The sequence below is a fragment of the Ranitomeya imitator genome, chromosome 2 (assembly GCF_032444005.1).
Source record: "Ranitomeya imitator isolate aRanImi1 chromosome 2, aRanImi1.pri, whole genome shotgun sequence".
NCBI classification, from domain to species: domain Eukaryota; kingdom Metazoa; phylum Chordata; class Amphibia; order Anura; family Dendrobatidae; genus Ranitomeya; species Ranitomeya imitator.
In genome coordinates, this window is record NC_091283.1 from 233,586,046 (window position 1) to 233,607,779 (window position 21,734).

General features: G+C 45.3%; 1 protein-coding gene across 1 annotated transcript in view; it reads right to left on the reverse strand.

Annotated features, from left to right (window-relative positions):
- SUZ12 (SUZ12 polycomb repressive complex 2 subunit) overlaps positions 1-10,132 on the reverse strand; it is a 32,634-nt gene extending 22,502 nt beyond the window's left edge. The window contains exon 1 of the mRNA XM_069748757.1: positions 9,866-10,132. Coding sequence (XP_069604858.1) covers positions 9,866-10,031 — 166 coding nt within the window. The 5' untranslated portion in view covers positions 10,032-10,132. The remainder of the gene's footprint in view (positions 1-9,865) is intronic.
- Positions 10,133-21,734: the final 11,602 nt, after the last annotated feature.

Here is a 21,734-nt window from a genome sequence, read left to right on the forward strand (position 1 = left end):
GGGTAATATGTGTTCAAGCACGTGGTAGTGTGTGGCGCATTTTATGTGTGTGTTCATATCCCCGTGTGTGGCGAGTATCCCATGTCGGGGCCCCACCTTAGCAACTGTACAGTATATACTCTTTGGCGCCATCGCTCTCATTCTTTAAGTCCCCCTTGTTCACATCTGGCAGCTGTCAATTTGCCTCCAACACTTTTCCTTTCACTTTTCCCCATTATGTAGATAGGGGCAAAATTGTTTGGTGAATTGGAATGCGCAGGGTTAAAATTTCGCCTCACAGCATAGCCTATGACGCTCTCGGGGTCCAGACGTGTGACTGTGCAAAATTTTGTGCCTGTAGCTGCGACGGTGCAGATGCCAATCCCGGACATACATACACACACATATACACACACACACACACACACACACACATTCAGCTTTATATATTAGATATGAGGTAAAATTATAGGTAATATGAGTTAACATTAGCGGTAATGTGAGGTAATGTGAGGTAATGAGCGGTAATGTGAGGTAATGAGCGGTAATGTGAGGTAATGTGAGGTAATGTGAGGTAATGAGCGGTAATGTCAGGTAATGAGCGGTAATGTGAGGTAATGAGCGGTAATGTCAGGTAATGTGAGGTAATGAGCGGTAATGTGAGGTAATGAGCGGTAATGTGAGGTAATGAGCGGTAATGTGAGGTAATGAGCGGTGACATGAGCGGTAATATGAGGTACTGAGGTAATGTGAGGTAATATGAGGTAACATGAGCGGTAATACGATACACTTTATTGATCCCGTGGGAAATTATGGTATCACAGCAGCACAAATTACATCATAAAAATCATAAAGGAATTACATAGTTGACATGACAGTTTGTTGACAGAAGAACATTATACAATAGAATAGGACATACACAACAAGTGAACTGAAATGTAGAGAAATAAGTAGACATTCACCTTGGTGGTTTAAACCTAATGTTATTGTTGTACATTCCCATGGCAGTTGGCACAACGAGGCTGAAGTTGGTTTCTTATTCGTCAGTTTCTTTTTTTTTTTAACCAATAGATGTTTATTGAAAATTTTACATGTTAAACAACACATCAGAAAACTTCGGGGCGGGGAGAGGGAGGAAGGATGAAGGGGGGAGTCGGGGGGGGAGGAAGGGAGATAAGGGGAAAAGTCCAATGGAAAACATTTTAAAGACCACAATATAATCAGTACAAACAGTACAAAATACACAAGTACAGTGTCAGATGAAACAAAAATGGAATTAGAGAAGTATACGATTTAAATTAGGGAAAGAGCAGACAGATATATATGCCGAGGACAACCAGGGATCCCACCACGAGAGGACCCTAGTTCTCCTCGATAGACCCTGAGCCATAATAGCCTCATAGCAGAAGTGTAAGTCGATCCTGGAGATCAGCTCTGCTCTGGAAGGGACATCCGAGGATTTCCAATGCTTCGCGATACATTGTCTGGCGGCAACTAGGATATTAGAAACTATGGGCCGAAGGGGGGAAGGGAGATCGATGAGGGAGATGCCTAGAACAGCGAGCTGACCACTCAGCACAAGGGGGAGACGGGTCAAATCAACAATCAAAGCCTCCACTTCGCGCCAGAAAACCTGAATCTGCGGGCACGACCATCAGACATGAGAGGAGGACCCCAAGGCGCCACATCTCTTCCAACAGAGAGGGGAGGAAGATGGGAAAACCTTCACCAGGTGGACAGGGGTAAGGTACCAGTGCAGCTGAATTTTTTTCCCCTGTTCCAGGTGGCCAAGACAAGACGAGAACCTGGAAGGGTGCACCATAGCGAATTGCCAATCCTCCAGGGAGGCCTCAAAACCCAGCGAGGACTCCCAGGAAGACATGAAAGGAAGCTTGTCAGTAGAACCATAGGAAATGAGGGCTTTATAGATTATGGAGATGCCATGTGGCAACATGGTGGCCGGTCTGAAGAATCTATGGGCCGGGTCCTCTGTCAAAGGCGGGGGCGCCCCGAACGACAGACATGACCTGAGAAAGCTGCGGATCTGCAGGTATTGAAAGAAGTCAGACTTAGTAAGGGAGAATCTCCCTGAGAGGTCCTCAAACAACAAAAAGCCATCCGAGCCGAAAAGGTCCGCCACCCGGAGCACCCCGCGCCTCTTCCAGGAGGAAAGAGAAATGTGGCCGATGGCATACTCCAAAGAAGCATAGTCAAACATAAACACTAGATGGGAAGTACTAAGCAGCGCCCACAGTTTAGAAGCATTCCTAATAGAACGGAGACAAGGGCCCACAAGAGGAACTTGAAGCAGCTGAAGCTCCAAGAGCAATCTAAGCGAGTTTTTGGGGGCAAAATGAGATTCAATCAGAAACCAGGGTAGACATGAGTTCCCCTCCCACCATATCTTAAGGGGCTCAAGGATCGCCGCCCTATAATAAGACTGCACCGCAGGAGCTCCCAACCCCCCACGGAATACGGTAGGGACATAATCCGGCGCTTGACCCTATGGGGCTTCTTATTCCAAATAAACCGATCTATAAGGGATTGAAAAGCTGAAATAAACTTCGAGGGGATAAAAAGGGGGAGGCACCGAAAAAGGTACATTATTTTGGGTAGGAATAGCATTTTCGCCGTTTGTATGCGGGCCATCCATGAGAGCGACGCGCTTGATAAGTGATCCATGCCCTTCCTGACTTCCGCAAGAGTTTCTTCACAATTTGCACGAACTATGTTATCTAGCCTAGTTATCCTGATGCCTAGGTACGTAAAGCCCAAGGGAGCCCAAATAAACGCATATTGAGATTGAATTTGAAGGGGGGCCGGGAGAAAAAGGGGGAATATTGTGGATTTGGTCAGATTAAGCTTATAATATGAAACCGCCGAAAACTCAGTTAAGATGGAGGTGATCGCATTCAGTGAAGTTAAAGGTGAGGAGCAGGTCAGGACCACGTCGTCGGCATAGAGACCAATTTTGTGTTCATATCCCCCCACCCCAATTCCCTTTATGTCCGCACTCTGCCTGACAATGGCAGCCAAAGGCTCCATGACCAGAGCAAAGATGATAGGGGAGAGGGGGCAGCCCTGACGAGCACCATTCCGAATAGGAAATGTCGGAGACCTGAATCCCGACGATTGAACCGACGCGCAGGGATTGGAATATAACGCCATAACCGCTTTGCCAATCTGCCCGGTGAGCCCAAATTTCTCCAGTGTGAGCTCAATATAACCCCAGTGCACCCTGTCGAACGCCTTTTCGGCATCAAGCGACAGAAATACACTGGGGAGGCCCCCCCTCTCCACCACATCCAAAAGATCTATCAGGCGCCTGGTGCCATCCCTGGTCTGTCTGCCAGGAACAAACCCAACCTGGTCGGGGTGGATGAGACTAGGAAGAACCGAGAACAATCTGTTGGCCCAGACTTTTGCATAAATCTTAACGTCGCAGTTTAAAAGTGCTATCGGGCGGAAGTTCCCCGGAGATGTTGGGGGTTTCCCTTGTTTGGGGAGGGTCGCTATGGAAGCCTCCAACCCCTCAACCTTAATACTGCCCACCGACAACCAATTATTAAAAAGGCGCAAAAGATAGGGGGAGAGGACAGAGAAGAACTGAGCATAGTAAAGGAAAGAAAAGCCATCAGGCCCCGGGGAGGAACCCTTATTAGCCTCTCTGACAATCTGCGAGAGTTCAGACTCGACAATGGGAGCATTTAGGAAAGAAATCTGCTCCGGGGTGACTGAGGGGAGATTAGCCCTCTCCAAGAACGCCAAAATTGGCTCCCGCGAAGGCTGGGGAATCCCTAGGTCGGACCCGAGGTCATAGAGCGAGGAATAATAAGAAGCAAACACCTCAGCAATCTGAATCGGGTTGCGAACCTGGGAGCCGTCAGGCCTGAGCAAGAATGGGATCTTGGATTGAGCTTCTCTCTTCCTAACATGTCTGGCCAGAACAGCGCCCGCTCGATCCCCCATTGTGTAAAATTTGGCTCTAGTTTTCCTCAGGGCCTTCTCAGCTTTATGGAGGAGTAGATTGCGAACATGCATGCAAGCTTTAGAAAGGTCAGAGAGAAGCGCTGGGGAAGGAGATAGTTTGTGAGCAGACTCCAGACGAGATAAATCCTCTAGGGCTGAATGGAGGGCCGCATTGTACTTCCTCTTGGCCTTTGCCGCCAGCTTAATGAAGTGACCCCTAATTACCGCCTTGTGGGCAAACCAGAGGGTGTCGTCACCCATGTCAGGAGTATCATTGGAGGCAAAAAATTCCCCCAAGGCCTCCTCTATATATTGGGAGTTAGATTGGTCAGCAAGGAGATGGGCGTTGAGACGCCAGTGCGCAGGGGGTCTGATGGCCAAGGGGTCTTTCAGGGTAAGGGACACCGGGGCATGGTCCGACCAGGTGATACTGCCTATATCTGCTGAGATGCAGTAAGGAAGAGCCACGTGATTCACCAGCACAAAATCAATCCTGCTATAGGAACCGTGTCTGGGAGACAAAAATGTGTAATCTCTCTCACCACAATGCAGATATCTCCAGACATCATGCAAGTTGAAAGAGTTAGAGGCCCGACCTCGCATCTAGTCAGGGAAGAGGCAGAGCAGTCAAGAACTCTAGACATTGGGGCATTGAAATCACCAGCAATCAGTTTGTGACCGTGTTGGATATCGTGTAGAGTTCCGAAAACCCCCTCCAGAAACTTAAGCTGCCCCACGTTAGGGGCGTAGATCGAGGCAATGGTATAGGGGGCATTATTAATAAGGCATAGAACCACAATGAACCTACCCAACGGATCCGCTATAGAGCGAACCAGCTGGAAGGAGTTGGATTTGCTGAAAAAAATGGCTACTCCCGCCTTTTTTGACGGGCCATTGGCGAAAAACTGATGCGGGTATAAACCTGATTGCATTCTGGGGTTATCACATTCCAGCAAGTGCGTTTCCTGAAGACACAAAATATCATGGCGGGATTTGCCCAACTGAAGCCAAACCACAGACCTCTTGCCCGGCGAGTTGAGGCCATTAACGTTAATTGAATACAGCGAGATACTCATTGAAAAGGCATAAAAACAGTTTTACAATCCACTAGACACCGATAACCTGTGCAAAGGAGTAGAAAACATGTGGCCAATAAGCTAGAGCATAAGTAAGGGAGGACCGGGAACAGGGAAGAGAGAAAAAGGGAAACAAACAAGACATACGACAAATAAACCAGTGGACCGAGGTCCATTCAGGGATACCCTGAGTCCAGAATCCAGAAGGTGAGAATCAGAAAAACAGTTCACCTATGGGGCAAGTAAATGCTACGGGTACTCTCAAGAGAGGAACCAACGCAGCTTAAAAAAAGGAAAAGAAAAACCAAGAGAATCCGTGCGGGAAAATAGCCAGGAACCATAGATGCAGTGGGCTCAGGCCACCTCCCAGTCCGGTGTAATGCGGGCCCTGAGACCTCCGCCAGCTCCAGGCTTAGGAAGGGTCCCGGAGATCGAAGAGTCTGGAGTTGAGAGTCCCCATTTAGAGAGAGCAGTAGCTGCGTGGGACGGAGTCAGGCAGGTGGTGATTGATCCGTCTTTGCGGATGAGCAGCTTGGTAGGGAACCCCCAGCGGTACAGGATGCCCTTCTCTCTGAGGATGGTAGTATAGGGGGCAAACGCCCTCCGCAGGGCCAAAGTACCCGGGGAGAGATCCGGAAAGACAGAGATGCTTGCAAATCTTTCAGGAAGAGCTGGGTTTTTCCTTAGGGCCTGGAGAAAATCCTCCTTCATTTCGAAAAAGTGTATGCGTGCCAGCACATCTCTCGGGATGGAGGGCCCCAGGCCGGACGGTTTAGGGATCCTGTGCACACGGTCAATTATGATGTCCTTTGGCGCGAACTGCGGTAGAGCTGCAGCCATAAAGTCCTGCAGAAATAGCTTCAAATCCCCTGCCAGGACAGATTCCTCAATGCCTCCAAGTTTGACGTTATTTCTCCTGGACCTATCTTCCAGGTCCAGGGCTTTAGAGTGAGTTTTAGTGGCCAGGGTTTGCAGGGTCTCATGAGCGTCCCAGAGCTCGTTGTGAGAAGAGACCAGCTCCGCCATCTTGCGTTCCAAGCGGTCCGTGCGATTACCCAGCTCCGCCACCTCCCCTCTTAGTTCAGCCAGCATAGTGCGCATATCCTCTTGGATGGAGGTTCTGAGGTCTCCAAGTAGACCCTTGAGGAGAGAAGCGGTCACCGGACCGTCGGCCGAATCAGACGCCGTACCGCTTGAATTCAACGCTGTTCTGCCTGAACGCGACGCTGCTCCGCCTGGATGCGACGCCGCAGCGCCCGACTGCGACGCCTGAGCGTTACGTTGTGAAGAGCGGGAAGGTCTGGGGGAGGGCGGCGCCATCTTGGATTCCGGCGGTGGCTGTGGGGTGGCCGCAAAGAAGTCAGGAATTCTCCTGGGGGGGTCACGGGCGCCAGCTCTGGATTTCCCCATACACTCACCGCCGTACCGGGGGTCAGTACCGATGTCGTGGAGGCAAGCGAGGACGCCGGAGAGGTAGATATGAGCCGCTTTAGGGTTCCTGGCTGAGGAGCTCCCGCTCTGTGCGACCTACTCCATCGGCAGACAGGCCACGCCCATTCGTCAGTTTCTTATTCGGCAATTTTTTCTTTTCTGTTTTTTGCATGTTTAACAACTAAAAATAAGCATCACAATAATAACATACAATGCAGTGAGGAGCCCTGATGTGAATACGCTTAAAAACAGCTACAAAAATAATAAAACTGGCACAAAAATGGGCATCAAAGTGGGCACCAAAGAGCGCTGAAGAAAGGGTTAAATGCCTTTGGGCCACTGATCTGACACGTAAAATACACAGACAGCGATGCCCTGCAAGCAACCCAGGTCTCTTCAGCCTGGCCCAAATGGGTTCTGGGCACCAGAACTGGCATCAAAGTGGGCAAACAGCCCATTTTCTCAGATTTGAATAAGGAACTGATGTTTTTAAGGGGTTAAATGCCTTTGGGCCACTGATACAACACTTGAAATAAACAGAAAGTGATGCCCTGCATCAAACCCAGGTCCCGTCAGCCTGGCCCAAATGGGTTCCGGGCACCAGACCTGGCATCAAAGTGGGCACACAGCGCATTTTCACAGATTTGAATAAGTTACTGGTGTTTTTAAGGGGTTAAATGCCTTTGGACCACTAATATTACACTTAAAATACACAGATATTTATGCCCTGCATCAAATCCAGGTCCCTTCAGCCTGGCCCAAATGGGTTCTGGGCACCAAAACTGGCAAAGTGGGCAAACAGCCCATTTTTACAGATTTGAATAAGTAACTGATGTTTTTAAGGGGTTAAATGATTTTGGGCCACTGATCTGACACTTAAAATACACAGACAGTGATGCCATGCATCAAACCCAGGTCCCTCCAGCCTGGCCCAAATGGGTTCTGGGCATCAGAACTGGCATCAAAGTGGGCAAACAGCCCATTTTCACAGATTTGAATAAGTAACTGAATGCCTTTGGGCCACTGATACGACACTTAAAATACACAGAAAGTGATGCCGTGCTGGAGGGACCAGGGTTTGATGCAGGGCATCACTTTCTGTGTATTTTAAGTGTTGTATCAGTGGCCCAAAGGCATTCAGTTACTTATTCAAATCTGTGAAAATGGGCTGTTTGCCCACTTTGATGCCAAGTCTGGTGCCCAGAAACCATTTGGGCCAGGCTGGAGGGACCTGGGTTTGATGCAGGGCATCACTGTCTGTGAATTTTAAGTGTCGTATCAATGGCCCAAAAGCATTTAACCCCTTAAAAACATCAGTTCCTTATTCAAATCTGAGAAAATGGGCTGTTTGCCCACTTTGATGCCAGTTCTGGTGCCCAGAACCCATTTGGGCCAGGCTGGAGGGACCTGGGTTTGATGCAGGGCATCACTGTCTGTGAATTTTACGTGTCGTATCAGTGGCCCAAAAGCATTTAACCCCTTAAAAACATCACTTATTCAAATCTGTGAAAATGGGCTGTGTGCCCAGAACCCATTTGGGCCAGGCTGGAGGGACCTGGGTTGCTTGCAGGGCATCGCTGTCTGTGTATTTTACGTGTCAGATCAGTGGCCCAAAGGCATTTAACCCCTTAAAAACATCAGTCACTTATTAAAATGGCAAGAATTGACTGTGTGCCCACTTTGATGCCAGTTCTGGTGCCCAGAACCCATTTGGGCCAGGCTGGAAATAACTGGTTTGGATGCGGGGCGCCCTGTTCTATATGTCTGCAGTGTTAGATCAGTGGCCCAAAGGCATTTAACCCTTAATTCAGCGCTTTTTGGTGCCCACTTTGATGCCCATTTTTGTGCCAGTTTTATTGTTTTTGTAGCCTTTTTTAAGCGTATTCACATCAGGGCTCCTCGCTGCATTGTGTTTTATTATTGTGATGATTATTTTTTGTTATTAAACCTATAAAAAACAGAAAAGAAAAAATTGCCGAATAAGAAACCAACTTCAGCCTCGTGTTGGCACAAGAGATTTTCTATATTTTTCCTTCTTACACCTCAGAAGTATTAGCCGGTTACTGAAGGTGCTCTTCTGTCTCATGAATAGCTCATATAGTGGATGTGCATTATTGTTCATAATCGCCATACACTTTTTCAGAGTTCTTTTCTCCACTACCTCCTCAGGAGGGTCCAGATTGCAGCCCACAGCAGAACTTGCCTTCTTAATAATCTTATTCAGCTTATTAGCATCAGAGGCCCGCACACTACTACCCCAGCACGTGATTGCAAAAAAGATGGCACTTGCCACCACAGTACTGGTAGAACATTTCTAACATTTTGCTACTAATGTGAGGTAATGAGGTAAGATGAGTGGTAATGTGAGGTAATGAGCGGTAATATGAGGCAATGAGAAGTGACATGAGCGGTAATATGAGGTATTGAGGTAATATGAGGTAATGAGCAGTGATATGAGCGGTAATATGAGGTATTGAGGTAATGTGAGGTAATGAGCGGTAATATGAGGTAATGTGAGGTAACATGAGCGGTAATATGAGGTAATGAGTGGTAATGTGAGGTAATGAGCGGTAATATGAGGCAATGAGAAGTGACATGAGCGGTAATATGAGGTAACATGAGCGGTAATATGAGGTAATGAGCAGTGATATGAGCGGTAATATGAGGTATTGAGGTAATGAGCGGTAATATGAGGCAATGAGCAGTGACATGAGCGGTAATGTGAGGTATTGAGGTAATGAGCAGTAATATGAGGCAATGAGCAGTGACATGAGCGGTAATGTGAGGTATTGAGCGGTAATATGAGGCAATGAGCGGTAATATGAGGTAATGAGCGGTAATGTGAGGTAATGAGCGGTAATGTGAGGCAATGAGCGGTAATGTGAGGCAATGAGCGGTAATGTGAGGCAATGAGCGGTAATGTGAGGCAATGAGCGGTAATGTGAGGCAACGAGTGGTAATATGAGGTAATGAGCGGTAATATGAGGTAATGAGCGGTAATATGAGGTATTGAGGTAATGTGAGGTAAGGAGCAGTAATATGAGGCAATGAGCAGTGACATGAGCGGTAATATGAGGTATTGAGGTAATATGAGGTAATGAGCGGTAATGTGAGGTAACGAGCGGTAATGTGAGGTAACATGAGCGGTAATGTGAGGTAATGAGCGGTAATATGAGGTATTGAGGTAATGTGAGGTAATGAGCGGTAATGTGAGGTAACGAGCGGTAATGTGAGGTAACATGAGCGGTAATGTGAGGTAATGAGCGGTAATATGAGGTATTGAGGTAATGTGAGGTAATGAGCGGTAATGTGAGGTAATGAGCGGTAATGTGAGGTAAGATGAGCGGTAATGTGAGGAAATGAGGCACTGGTCACACACGAGCCGCTCTCGCACACGCGGCCGCACTTACTCTCGAAGGCCTGCAGGAAGAGTTCGTGGTCGGCCTGAATCTGCTCCATCTTGGGTCTCTTTACCGGGGGCATGGCCGCCGCTCCTCCGCCAGCGGCAGCGCCGGAGGAGGAGGGGGCGCAGAGTCCGGCCGGCCCGGAGCTGGCGCCGTGCTTCTGGGGAGCCATGAGGCCTCAGCGCCGGGGAAGCGGCATCAGCGGAGTCCTGAGTCCCGGAGCCCGGTAATACCTCGCTCTACGATCACACACTGCAGCTCCGCCCACAGGTCCGCATTGGTGGCCCGTCTCCCGGCTCCCAGTTCTCATTGGTTCAGTGAAATGTCACTCATCCGTCCAGTGACGTCACCCCAGCGACCGAACTCCTCTTCGAATAGAAATCGCGGGAAGATACCGCGCTGCATTATGGGAAACGGGGGCGGGGCCTAGCACTGACATCACCGCTCACTGGACGTCAATCCTTCTCCAGCCCGCCCCCTTCTCATCATTACAGTCTGTAGGATCCCGGAGCTGCTGTGTGAGGAGAGGACGGACACTGCGCAGGCGCACAGTACACTGAGCGCGGCACACAGTGACTCCGTCCCTAGTAAATATGAGGTCACACTATGTGATCGCGTGTTTATGCTGATGTGATGCATCCGAGACTCCGCCCACCAATGACAAAAGCCCCACCCACTTGCTAGTAACCAATCAAATGGATGAGTGGGTGGGGTTTTGGTCGAGTGGGCGGGGTTATGCCTGCTGAACGTCGGGACATTTTTAGGCTCAGTGACTGGCAGTGAGTGTGTCCAGCGGCTCCTGTCACGGTTGTGGTAAATCCCACACAGAGCCAATCAAGGAACAAGGAGCGTAAATGTAAAATCATCCAATTTTATTTCAAAATATAAAACATGAAAAAAATATAAACATATAAATAAGTGTATATAGGATGCCTCAAGTCAAACTAGACAGACCAGCCTAGGATAGCACACTGAATACGTAGATCTGAGATATTTAGCAGTCTTCCTACAGAGCAGATATCACCAAACAGCCTAACTATATCATGGCTACAATCCTAAACGTAGTAGCTAGTTCAATGTCCCTCACTCCATACAAAATAGGAAGTGCACCCAGTTAGACTACATACATCAAATGCAACATACTCACTAATAGTGCCCAAAAGTGCCAACTTGCGTAAATACCTGGACAGTGTGTCAGCCTGGCTGCGTCCCACCCCGACGCCGCGTTTCGCCAATCCTTCTTCCGGGGGCGTGTTTTTACAAGGGAGGCTTGGATCATTATATATACCGATTACCCAATCAGAGACCCGATGCTAATAATATGCTAAATACTCCTCAGTGTCCGTCACCATATCACTTCCGCCCATATGCTGACGCTACTTCCGGTTTAACTGAATCCTAATTTTGGCGTGCAATTATAATAATTACTCACGCCCACTCTATTACTACCATCCATAGCGTCATAGCAATATCCTTAATTCAAAATAAATAAATAAATATTCAAGCATCAGACCGGCAGGTAAGTCCGGGATATAGCGGCGCTGAAAACACCAAGAAATGATCTTCTATACAAAGCACAGAAACCTGGGGACAAAAAACAGGAGGTACGGATGATTACAACATTCCATGATAAATGGCATCAATTTAGAGACATTTTTGTGAAACACTGGAAAATTTTGTATACAGATCCCATTTTGAGAAAAATATTACCGGAAAGACCACTGATAGTCCCAAAAAGATCAAGAAATTTACGTGACGTTTTGGTTCACAGTTTGTACAAACCAGATGGAGAGTTGGGTGCTGTGGAAACCACAAATTTGGGATTCTTTCCATGTGGATTGTGTAAGGCCTGCGGGAACCATACTAAAAGTAAGACTTTTTCAAACTTTGATAATTCTAGAACTTACACTATTCGGAAGCATCTGACATGTACCTCTCGCGGTGTGATCTACCATGCCACGTGTCCATGTAATAAAGTTTATATAGGGTTAACGACAAGAGAACTGAGGATCCGGACACGTGAGCATTGTAGGGACATTTTTAACGCAAAATCTGCTGAAGATGACACAATATTGAAAACTCTGCCCAAACACTTTAAAAAGTACCATCAATGTAACCCCCATAACTTGAAAATTAAAGCCATTGATTCAGTTTCATTGGGAATAAGGGGGGGTGATTTGGGTAAAGTGTTGGCGCAGGTGGAGAGCAGGTGGATATACCGGCTAGGTACATTGGCACCTCATGGTCTGAATGAGAACTTTGGGTTTGGGACATTCTTGTAGATATATCTCTCTAGTATTATCTGATGGAAGTTCTTTTAGGGGTTTTTGATGGGAGTATTGTTTGTTTTTAATTTTTTATTGTTTTTATAGTAATATACTAATAAGTGTTTCTCTGCCCTTTTAGAGTCTGATGCATTCATGTGATACTTTGTGCTAACCTATTGTGTCCCTATGACTGGATATGCCGTTTGGACAAAAGTCAACATAATAAGAACTGGTAAAAAGACCCTGTAAGAAAGAATTCAAAGATGCTATCAAGCAAGATGCGGCAGAAGTGAAGAGTCCTGTGATATGTCTAAGAATGATAATGTAGTGTTGTCTTTGAATCTTTATGTACTGTATGTGATATTGTTAAATTATTTAGGAGTATAGTCACACTAAATGTGGAATATGTATATTATATGTCAACTTTATAGGCTAGTAAATGGTTAGGGGTTGTTATATTGGCCGTAGTGATATTATAGTCATGGTTTATGTGATTGGGTAGTGCAATACTCACAATACAAACGTAAGGTGGGGCAATTTTTAGTATTAGTGCATTAATATGTTATTTTCTGTATTGCTGTTTTATTTATTGTTTATTTTTGTAGCCATGATAACATTTTTATTTATGGTCACGTGGCTTTGATTTCACTTATTATACAGATGATGCTTTGATGCACTGTTGTTGAAGAATATTCTAATTAAGTGTCACTAATGGGTTAACAAATGATTAGGTTAACCTTTGTATAGATAGCCAGTGGGTTTAATATAGGTTTACTATATAGTGGCGCTCTATATGTTATTAGCACTTTATCACTTGCACTGAATAGTGACACTATGCATAGTCGTTGTCTAGATGTATTTTATGATAGGGTATTGTTGTATGTATGTAAGTCTAACAAATTAGTTTAGTTTATCTTAAAAAGATTCTTGTCGGGCGTCTGTGTGTTAGTGTGTGTGGGGCTTCTTTTAGCATTTGGCGTTGTACCTCCGTACACATCAAGCGCCGGGATTGTGCGCATGCGCTGTTTTGCTGCTGCCTTGGGCATCCTCCCTCTGACGTAGCGGGGGGCATGGGACTTCCAATCAGCTGTTGCTGAGGGAACGCTTGTGTTCCGGCGGCCGGAGGGGGGATGTCGTTGTTAGTGGGCGGAGCCAATGGCGGATGCGCCGCTATATCCCGGACTTACCTGCCGGTCTGATGCTTGAATATTTATTTATTTATTTTGAATTAAGGATATTGCTATAACGCTATGGATGGTAGTAATAGAGTGGGCGTGAGTAATTATTATAATTGCACGCCAAAATTAGGATTCAGTTAAACCGGAAGTAGCGTCAGCATATGGGCGGAAGTGATATGGTGACGGACACTGAGGAGTATTTAGCATATTATTAGCATCGGGTCTCTGATTGGGTAATGGGTATATATAATGATCCAAGCCTCCCTTGTAAAAACACGCCCCCGGAAGAAGGATTGGCGAAACGCGGCGTCGGGGTGGGACGCAGCCAGGCTGACACACTGTCCAGGTATTTACGCAAGTTGGCACTTTTGGGCACTATTAGTGAGTATGTTGCATTTGATGTATGTAGTCTAACTGGGTGCACTTCCTATTTTGTATGGAGTGAGGGACATTGAACTAGCTACTACGTTTAGGATTGTATCCATGATATAGTTAGGCTGTTTGGTGATATCTGCTCTGTAGGAAGACTGCTAAATATCTCAGATATACGTATTCAGTGTGCTATCCTAGGCTGGTCTGTCTAGTTTGACTTGAGGCATCCTATATACACTTATTTATATGTTTATATTTTTTTCATGTTTTATATTTTGAAATAAAATTGGATGATTTTACATTTACGCTCCTTGTTCCTTGATTGGATCTGTGTGGTAAACGTTATGTACGGAGTGTGACCTTTTGAGATATAGGTCATTATTGGACTAATATGTATATGCATTTATGTTCTGTTTTCAAACAGAGAGTCCGTTGTTTTGTTATGGATTTGAAAGCCAGGGAATCCGCATGGCGACAAAAGGCTTCTGATATATTTAAAATGGGTGCGTCAACGTCAGCTAGTGATACTTCCTTAACAGAGAGGGAGATTTTTAAACAATACAAGAATGCTATTTCTAAGAAAACTAGGATCTGGTGGACCAAAACGTCACTTGAAAATTATGTGAGTCATGATATTGTACCAAGGGGTTTACGGGTGCAGTTGTATCCCACTTTTGAGCTCAAAGATGAAACTCTGGTGAAGAGATGGACTAATGCTGCGAATACATGCTCAATTGAGTTTTTGAAAATTATTATAGAGAGCAATACGCAGACTCTGATGGAGATTGAAAAAGAATTAGAGAAATTAGAACTTATAATGAAGAAAGATATTAAAAAAGAATCATTGGATGTATGGTCAAAGGATCTAGATATTGACATGGAAAAGTGGGAAAGAGAGATCTGGCAGCGAAAAAGTAAGAAATATCAACGTGATGTTACGGATTATGAAGAAAACAAAATTTTCCGATGGCAGCTCAAGAAAAATTATGGCAAACAAGGTAGACCTAGGGAATGGTCTTTTAGTTCAGCATCATCTGTTTCTGAAAATAATACATCCACAAATGAACAGGATTTGGGGTACTCTAATAAAAGTCGGACACGATTTGGAAATGAGAGGAGGCAAGCTGACATTTTTTCCAGAAATCCGAAGAAGAAAAGGAATGACCAGCAAAAGGTAATAAACCTGTCTAAATATGATCTATCGGATATACACATTTCCGTGTTGGAAAAGGGTTTAACTTTTTCTCCCTCTCATCACTTAGACTCCTTTGTAGCCATTAAGGACTTGCATTTGTTCGCAAGAAAAATCATACTACAAAAACTTCACTTTAAAATTGGGAAGGAGGATCAATCAACTACGGAAATTGAGAGGGAGGCTCTGGAAAATCTAGAGGCTTTAGCTGAGGAGAATAATCCTTCATCGGTGAGCCAGAATTTTCCTCTTTTTCTCATGAATAAATCTAAAAGGTTTCCTTCATTACATACATGCCCAGCGGTGGAAGTTTTTACTAAATTGGTAGCGGATGATATTGAATATTTGTCTCGGAATGGATTCGGTGTATCTAATTGTAATCGGGAGGAACGTGAGGCCATTGAAAGTCTGCAGAAATTAAAGGGGGTTGTTTTCAAAGGGGCAGACAAAGGGGGAAACCTCGTTGTCTGGCCTAATTAAATGTATGAGAAGCAAGCATTTAAATTATTAAATGATAAGAACTGTTATCAAAAACTGTCAGCCAACCCCATGCAAAAATTTCACGGTGAATTAATTAGGATTTTGGAAGTAGCATTTGACAATGGTGTGATACCGAAAAAAATGGTGGATACGATTAGGGAGTTGCATCCCCGCCTCCCGACCTTGTATCTTATCCCAAAGATTCACAAAAATGCGTTGGATCCCCCGGATAGACCCATAATATCGGGTAACGGAGGATTATGTAAAGTAATCACCGCAGTAATTGATTATTATTTAAAACCGTTAGTCAGTGACCTACCGTCATACATCAAGGATACGAATGCTGCCTTGCGGAGGTTGGATAATGTGTTTCTAAATGAGGGTGCCGTGATGGTAACCGCTGATGTTGAGGCGCTCTATACATCAATAAAACATAAAGATGGCCTCGCAGCGGTTGCCTGGTATTTAAGAGCAAGCAATATGGAGGGGGATTTGGTCTCACTACTACTACAACTGTTAGAATATGCTCTTACGCATAACATCTTCATCTTCAAAGGTACAGTATACCGTCAATGTCAGGGTACAGCGATGGGGGCATGTTGTGCCCCATCCTACGCCAATTTATTTTTAGGGGCGTGGGAACGCGATATTTTTGTCTGTGATCCTATACCTCTATCCAGCCTGGTTTCGGGCTGGATGAGGTATATTGATGACGTCTGGTTCATTTGGGAGGGATCTATGAGTGAGTTGGCCACATTTATGGAGGAACTTAATGATAACGAGCTGAACATCAGGTTAACCTATAAAAGTGGTAGAAGCATTGAGTTTTTAGATCTTCAAATCAATGTTGATGATAAAGGCCTCTTATTTACATATCTATATAGGAAACCGACTTCTACAAATAGTTTCCTTCATGCCAGGTCATCACACCCTCCAGCGACAATCAGAGGAATTCCAACTGGGCAGTTTCTGCGGGCCAAAAGGATCTGTACAAATTTGGATGATTTTCAGAAACAATCAGTGGATCTTACGAGCAGATTTTGTGAAAGAGGATATAGCAAGCGAAATATCAGAAGAGGGTATCAAAGGGCCCTGAAAACACCAAGAAATGATCTTCTATACAAAGCACAGAAACCTGGGGACAAAAAACAGGAGGTACGGATGATTACAACATTCCATGATAAATGGCATCAATTTAGAGACATTTTTGTGAAACACTGGAAAATTTTGTATACAGATCCCATTTTGAGAAAAATATTACCGGAAAGACCACTGATAGTCCCAAAAAGATCAAGAAATTTACGTGACGTTTTGGTTCACAGTTTGTACAAACCAGATGGAGAGTTGGGTGCTGTGGAAACCACAAATTTGGGATTCTTTCCATGTGGATTGTGTAAGGCCTGCGGGAACCATACTAAAAGTAAGACTTTTTCAAACTTTGATAATTCTAGAACTTACACTATTCGGAACCATCTGACATGTACCTCTCGCGGTGTGATCTACCATGCCACGTGTCCATGAAATAAAGTTTATATAGGGTTAACGACAAGAGAACTGAGGATCCGGACACGTGAGCATTGTAGGGACATTTTTAACGCAAAATCTGCTGAAGATGACACAATATTGAAAACTCTGCCCAAACACTTTAAAAAGTACCATCAATGTAACCCCCATAACTTGAAAATTAAAGCCATTGATTCAGTTTCATTGGGAATAAGGGGGGGTGATTTGGGTAAAGTGTTGGCGCAGGTGGAAAGCAGGTGGATATACCGGCTAGGTACATTGGCACCTCATGGTCTGAATGAGAACTTTGGGTTTGGGGCATTCTTGTAGATATATCTCTCTAGTATTATCTGATGGAAGTTCTTTTAGGGGTTTTTGAGGGGAGTATTGTTTGTTTTTAATTTTTTATTGTTTTTATAGTAATATACTAATAAGTGTTTCTCTGCCCTTTTAGAGTCTGATGCATTCATGTGATACTTTGTGCTAACCTATTGTATCCCTATGACTGGATATGCCGTTTGGACAAAAGTCAACATAATAAGAACTGGTAAAAAGACCCTGTAAGAAAGAATTCAAAGATGCTATCAAGCAAGATGCGGCAGAAGTGAAGAGTCCTGTGATATGTCTAAGAATGATAATGTAGTGTTGTCTTTGAATCTTTATGTACTGTATGTGATATTGTTAAATTATTTAGGAGTATAGTCACACTAAATGTGGAATATGTATATTATATGTCAACTTTATAGGCTAGTAAATGGTTAGGGGTTGTTATATTGGCCGTAGTGATATTATAGTCATGGTTTATGTGATTGGGTAGTGCAATACTCACAATACAAACGTAAGGTGGGGCAATTTTTAGTATTAGTGCATTATATGTTATTTTCTGTATTGCTGTTTTATTTATTGTTTATTTTTGTAGCCATGATAACATTTTTATTTATGGTCACGTGGCTTTGATTTCACTTATTATACAGATGATGCTTTGATGCACTGTTGTTGAAGAATATTCTAATTAAGTGTCACTAATGGGTTAACAAATGATTAGGTTAACCTTTGTATAGATAGCCAGTGGGTTTAATATAGGTTTACTATATAGTGGCGCTCTATATGTTATTAGCACTTTATCACTTGCACTGAATAGTGACACTATGCATAGTCGTTGTCTAGATGTATTTTATGATAGGGTATTGTTGTATGTATGTAAGTCTAACAAATTAGTTTAGTTTATCTTAAAAAGATTCTTGTCGGGCGTCTGTGTGTTAGTGTGTGTGGGGCTTCTTTTAGCATTTGGCGTTGTACCTCCGTACACATCAAGCGCCGGGATTGTGCGCATGCGCTGTTTTGCTGCTGCCTTGGGCATCCTCCCTCTGACGTAGCGGGGGCATGGGACTTCCAATCAGCTGTTGCTGAGGGGAACGCTTGTGCTCCGGCGGCCAGAGGGGGGATGTCTTTGTCAGTGGGCGGAGCCAAATGCGGATGCGCCGCTATATCCCGGACTTACCTGCCGGTCTGATGCTTGAATATTTATTTATTTATTTTGAATTAAGGATATTGCTATGACGCTATGGATGGTAGTAATAGAGTGGGCGTGAGTAATTATTATAATTGCACGCCAAAATTAGGATTCAGTTAAACCGGAAGTAGCGTCAGCATATGGGCGGAAGTGATATGGTGACGGACACTGAGGAGTATTTAGCATATTATTAGCATCGGGTCTCTGATTGGGAAATGGGTATATATAATGATCCAAGCCTCCCTTGTAAAAACACGCCCCCGGAAGAAGGATTGGCGAAACGCGGCGTCGGGGTGGGACGCAGCCAGGCTGACACACTGTCCAGGTATTTACGCAAATTGGCACTTTTGGGCACTATTAGTGAGTATGTTGCATTTGATGTATGTAGTCTAACTGGGTGCACTTCCTATTTTGTATGGAGTGAGGGACATTGAACTAGCTACTATGTTTAGGATTGTATCTATAACGGACACTACTAGAACTAAGAGTGGACCCTCTGGACCGTGGGCAGCCCTACCCCTGGGCGAGCAGACCTAGGGATGAACTGACCCCTATACAGGGACCGTAAGGGGCAGGCCCAGAGGTCACTTACCCACAGTGGAGGTACCGAGAGGGACGGCTCCAGGGAAGAGAACAAAAAGGCACAGAAGGAAACCCGGTAGGACTGTAAACCAGAAGGGGAACACGGACGCCAGCGAGAGACTGTGGAACAAACAAAAAGGAAGGTTAAGAATACTAAGCAAAACAGAAACGGGAACCACAAGAACAAAGGACGGAAACGGAAAGGAACAGAGCGGTGAGAGCACGCCGCAGGACGACCAGAGATTCCAGCAGGAGAGGACGAGCGGACGCGACCAGACCCGACACCGGGACCGCGGCGAGCTGCAGCAGCAACAGCGGTAACAGTACCCCCCTCCTTACAACCCCCCTTACGTAAACGGGCAAAAAATCTGTTAAGAATACGAGGAGCATTAATGTTTTCGGAGGGCTCCCAAGATCTCTCCTCAGGACCAAAACCTTTCCAATCAACCAAGAAAAAATCCTTTCCACGGATTTTCTTAACCGCTAAGATATCCTTCACAACGAAAATATTATCTGCACTGACAGGTTAAAGATAACTGGTTTGAGAAGAGAGACATGAAAAGTATTGGGAATACGGAGCGAGGCAGGTAACTTCAGCTTGTAGGCGACATCGTTAACTCGACGCAGAATCTCAAATGGACCTATGTAGCGTGGACCAAGCTTATAGGAGGGAATCTTGAGTCTGATGTATTTCGAAGAAAGCCAGACCTTGTCACCGGGCACAAAAGGAGGAGAATCCAAGCGCTTCTTGTCAACTTGCCTCTTCATCTTTAAGGATGCTCTATCGAGCGACTTTTTAACCTCACCCCAGATCGTAGAGAAATTGCGAGCAGACGAGTCTGCTGCTGGAACTCCGGAGACAGAAGAGACTGGTAGGGGCAAACCAGGATGTTGACCAAACACCACAAAGAAAGGAGTCTTCGTAGAAGCTTCACTGGAATGGTTATTGAAAGCAAACTCCGCCCAAGGAAGTAGATCGACCCAATCACTATGATGAACATTGGTGAAGTGTCGCAGATAGGCGGCTAAAGTCTGGTTAGTCCGCTCAGCTTGACCGTTTGTTTGAGGGTGGTAGGCGGAAGAGAAATCCAGAGAAACTTTAAGGAGCTTGCACAGAGCTCTCCAGAATCGAGAGGTGAATTGTGCTCCTCTGTCGGAGACGATATGAAGAGGAAAGCCATGGAGTCTGAAAATGTTCCGGATGAATATTTTAGCTAACTCAGGAGCAGATGGTAAACCGGGAAGAGGAATGAAGTGAGCCATCTTGGAGAACCGGTCTACTACGACAAGGATGATGGTGCAACCAGAAGAACGTGGTAGATCGGTAATGAAATCCATGGCTATATGCTGCCAAGGTACTGACGGAACCGGTAGAGGAAGGAGATTGCCAAAAGGTAACTGTCTGGGCACTTTGTTCCTAGCACAGGAAGGACAAGATGCGACGAATTCTTTGACATCTTGGCGTAGAGTAGGCCACCAATAATACCGCGAGATGAGAAGGAAAGTCTTCTTAGAACCCGCATGTCCAGCCAGTTTGAAGGAATGACCCCAAGACAACACTCTCACTTTGTTGCAGTCCGAGACGAGGGTTTTACCTGGAGGCGGGGAAAACATCTGTAGTGGTGCCACAGTCATGATTTTGGCGGGGTCGATAATGTACGCTGGCCGTTCTTCCGTGTCCGGCGGCTGAAAGGACCTGGACAGTGCATCTGCTTTAAGGTTCTTGTTGCCGGGCCGAAAGCGTAACTCAAATTCGAAACGAGCAAAAAATAGAGACCATCTGGCCTGTCGAGGGTTTAGTCTTTGCGCAGTTTGTAGATACACAAGGTTTTTATGATCGGAGTAGATTACGAATGGATGTACAGACCCCTCCAACAGATACCTCCACTCTTCCAAGGCCAATTTGATGGCTAATAACTCACGATCACCAATGGTATAGTTTCGTTCGGAGTTAGAAAAACTCTTAGAGTAAAAACCGCAAGGAACCACTCGCCCTTCAGAAGTCTTTTGCGAGAGCACAGCTCCAGCTCCCGTAGAGGACGCGTCTACCTCCAGAATGAAGGGTTTATTAACTTCCGGATGATGCAAGACAGGAGCGGAGGAAAAAGACTTCTTAAGAGATTCGAAGGAGACTTCTGTTTCCGGAGTCCATACCTTAGAGCTGGAATTTTTTCGGGTGAGAATGGTAAGAGGTTGGATTATAGAAGAGAAGTGCGGAATGAATTGTCTATAATAATTGGCAAACCCAATAAATCGTTGGATGGCCTTTACTCCACAGGGTTGTGGCCATTTGAGTATGGCGCTCACTTTCTCAGGATCCATCCTAAGACCCGAATCCGAGATGATGTATCCTAGAAACGGCAAGGAGGTTTGTTCAAACAGACATTTCTCGTATTTGGCAAACAGGTGGTTCTCTCTTAGACGCTACAGGACCTTGCGAACACATCTACGATGAGACGGAAGATCGGTGGAAAAAACAAGAATGTCATCCAGATACACCACAACACACGAGTAAAGAAGATCTCTGAATATATCGTTGACGAACTCTTGAAAAACTGCGGGGGCGTTGCAAAGCCGAATGGCATAACCAAATATTCGTAGTGACCGTCTCGAGTGTTAAAAGCGGTCTTCCATTCGTCACCGGCGCGTATACGCACAAGGTTGTAAGCGCCCCGAAGATCAAGCTTGGTGAAGATACGGGCACCACGGAGGCGGTCGAAGAGCTCGGGAATAAGAGGTAGAGGATACCTGTTCTTGACCGTAATATTGTTCAATCCACGATAGTCGA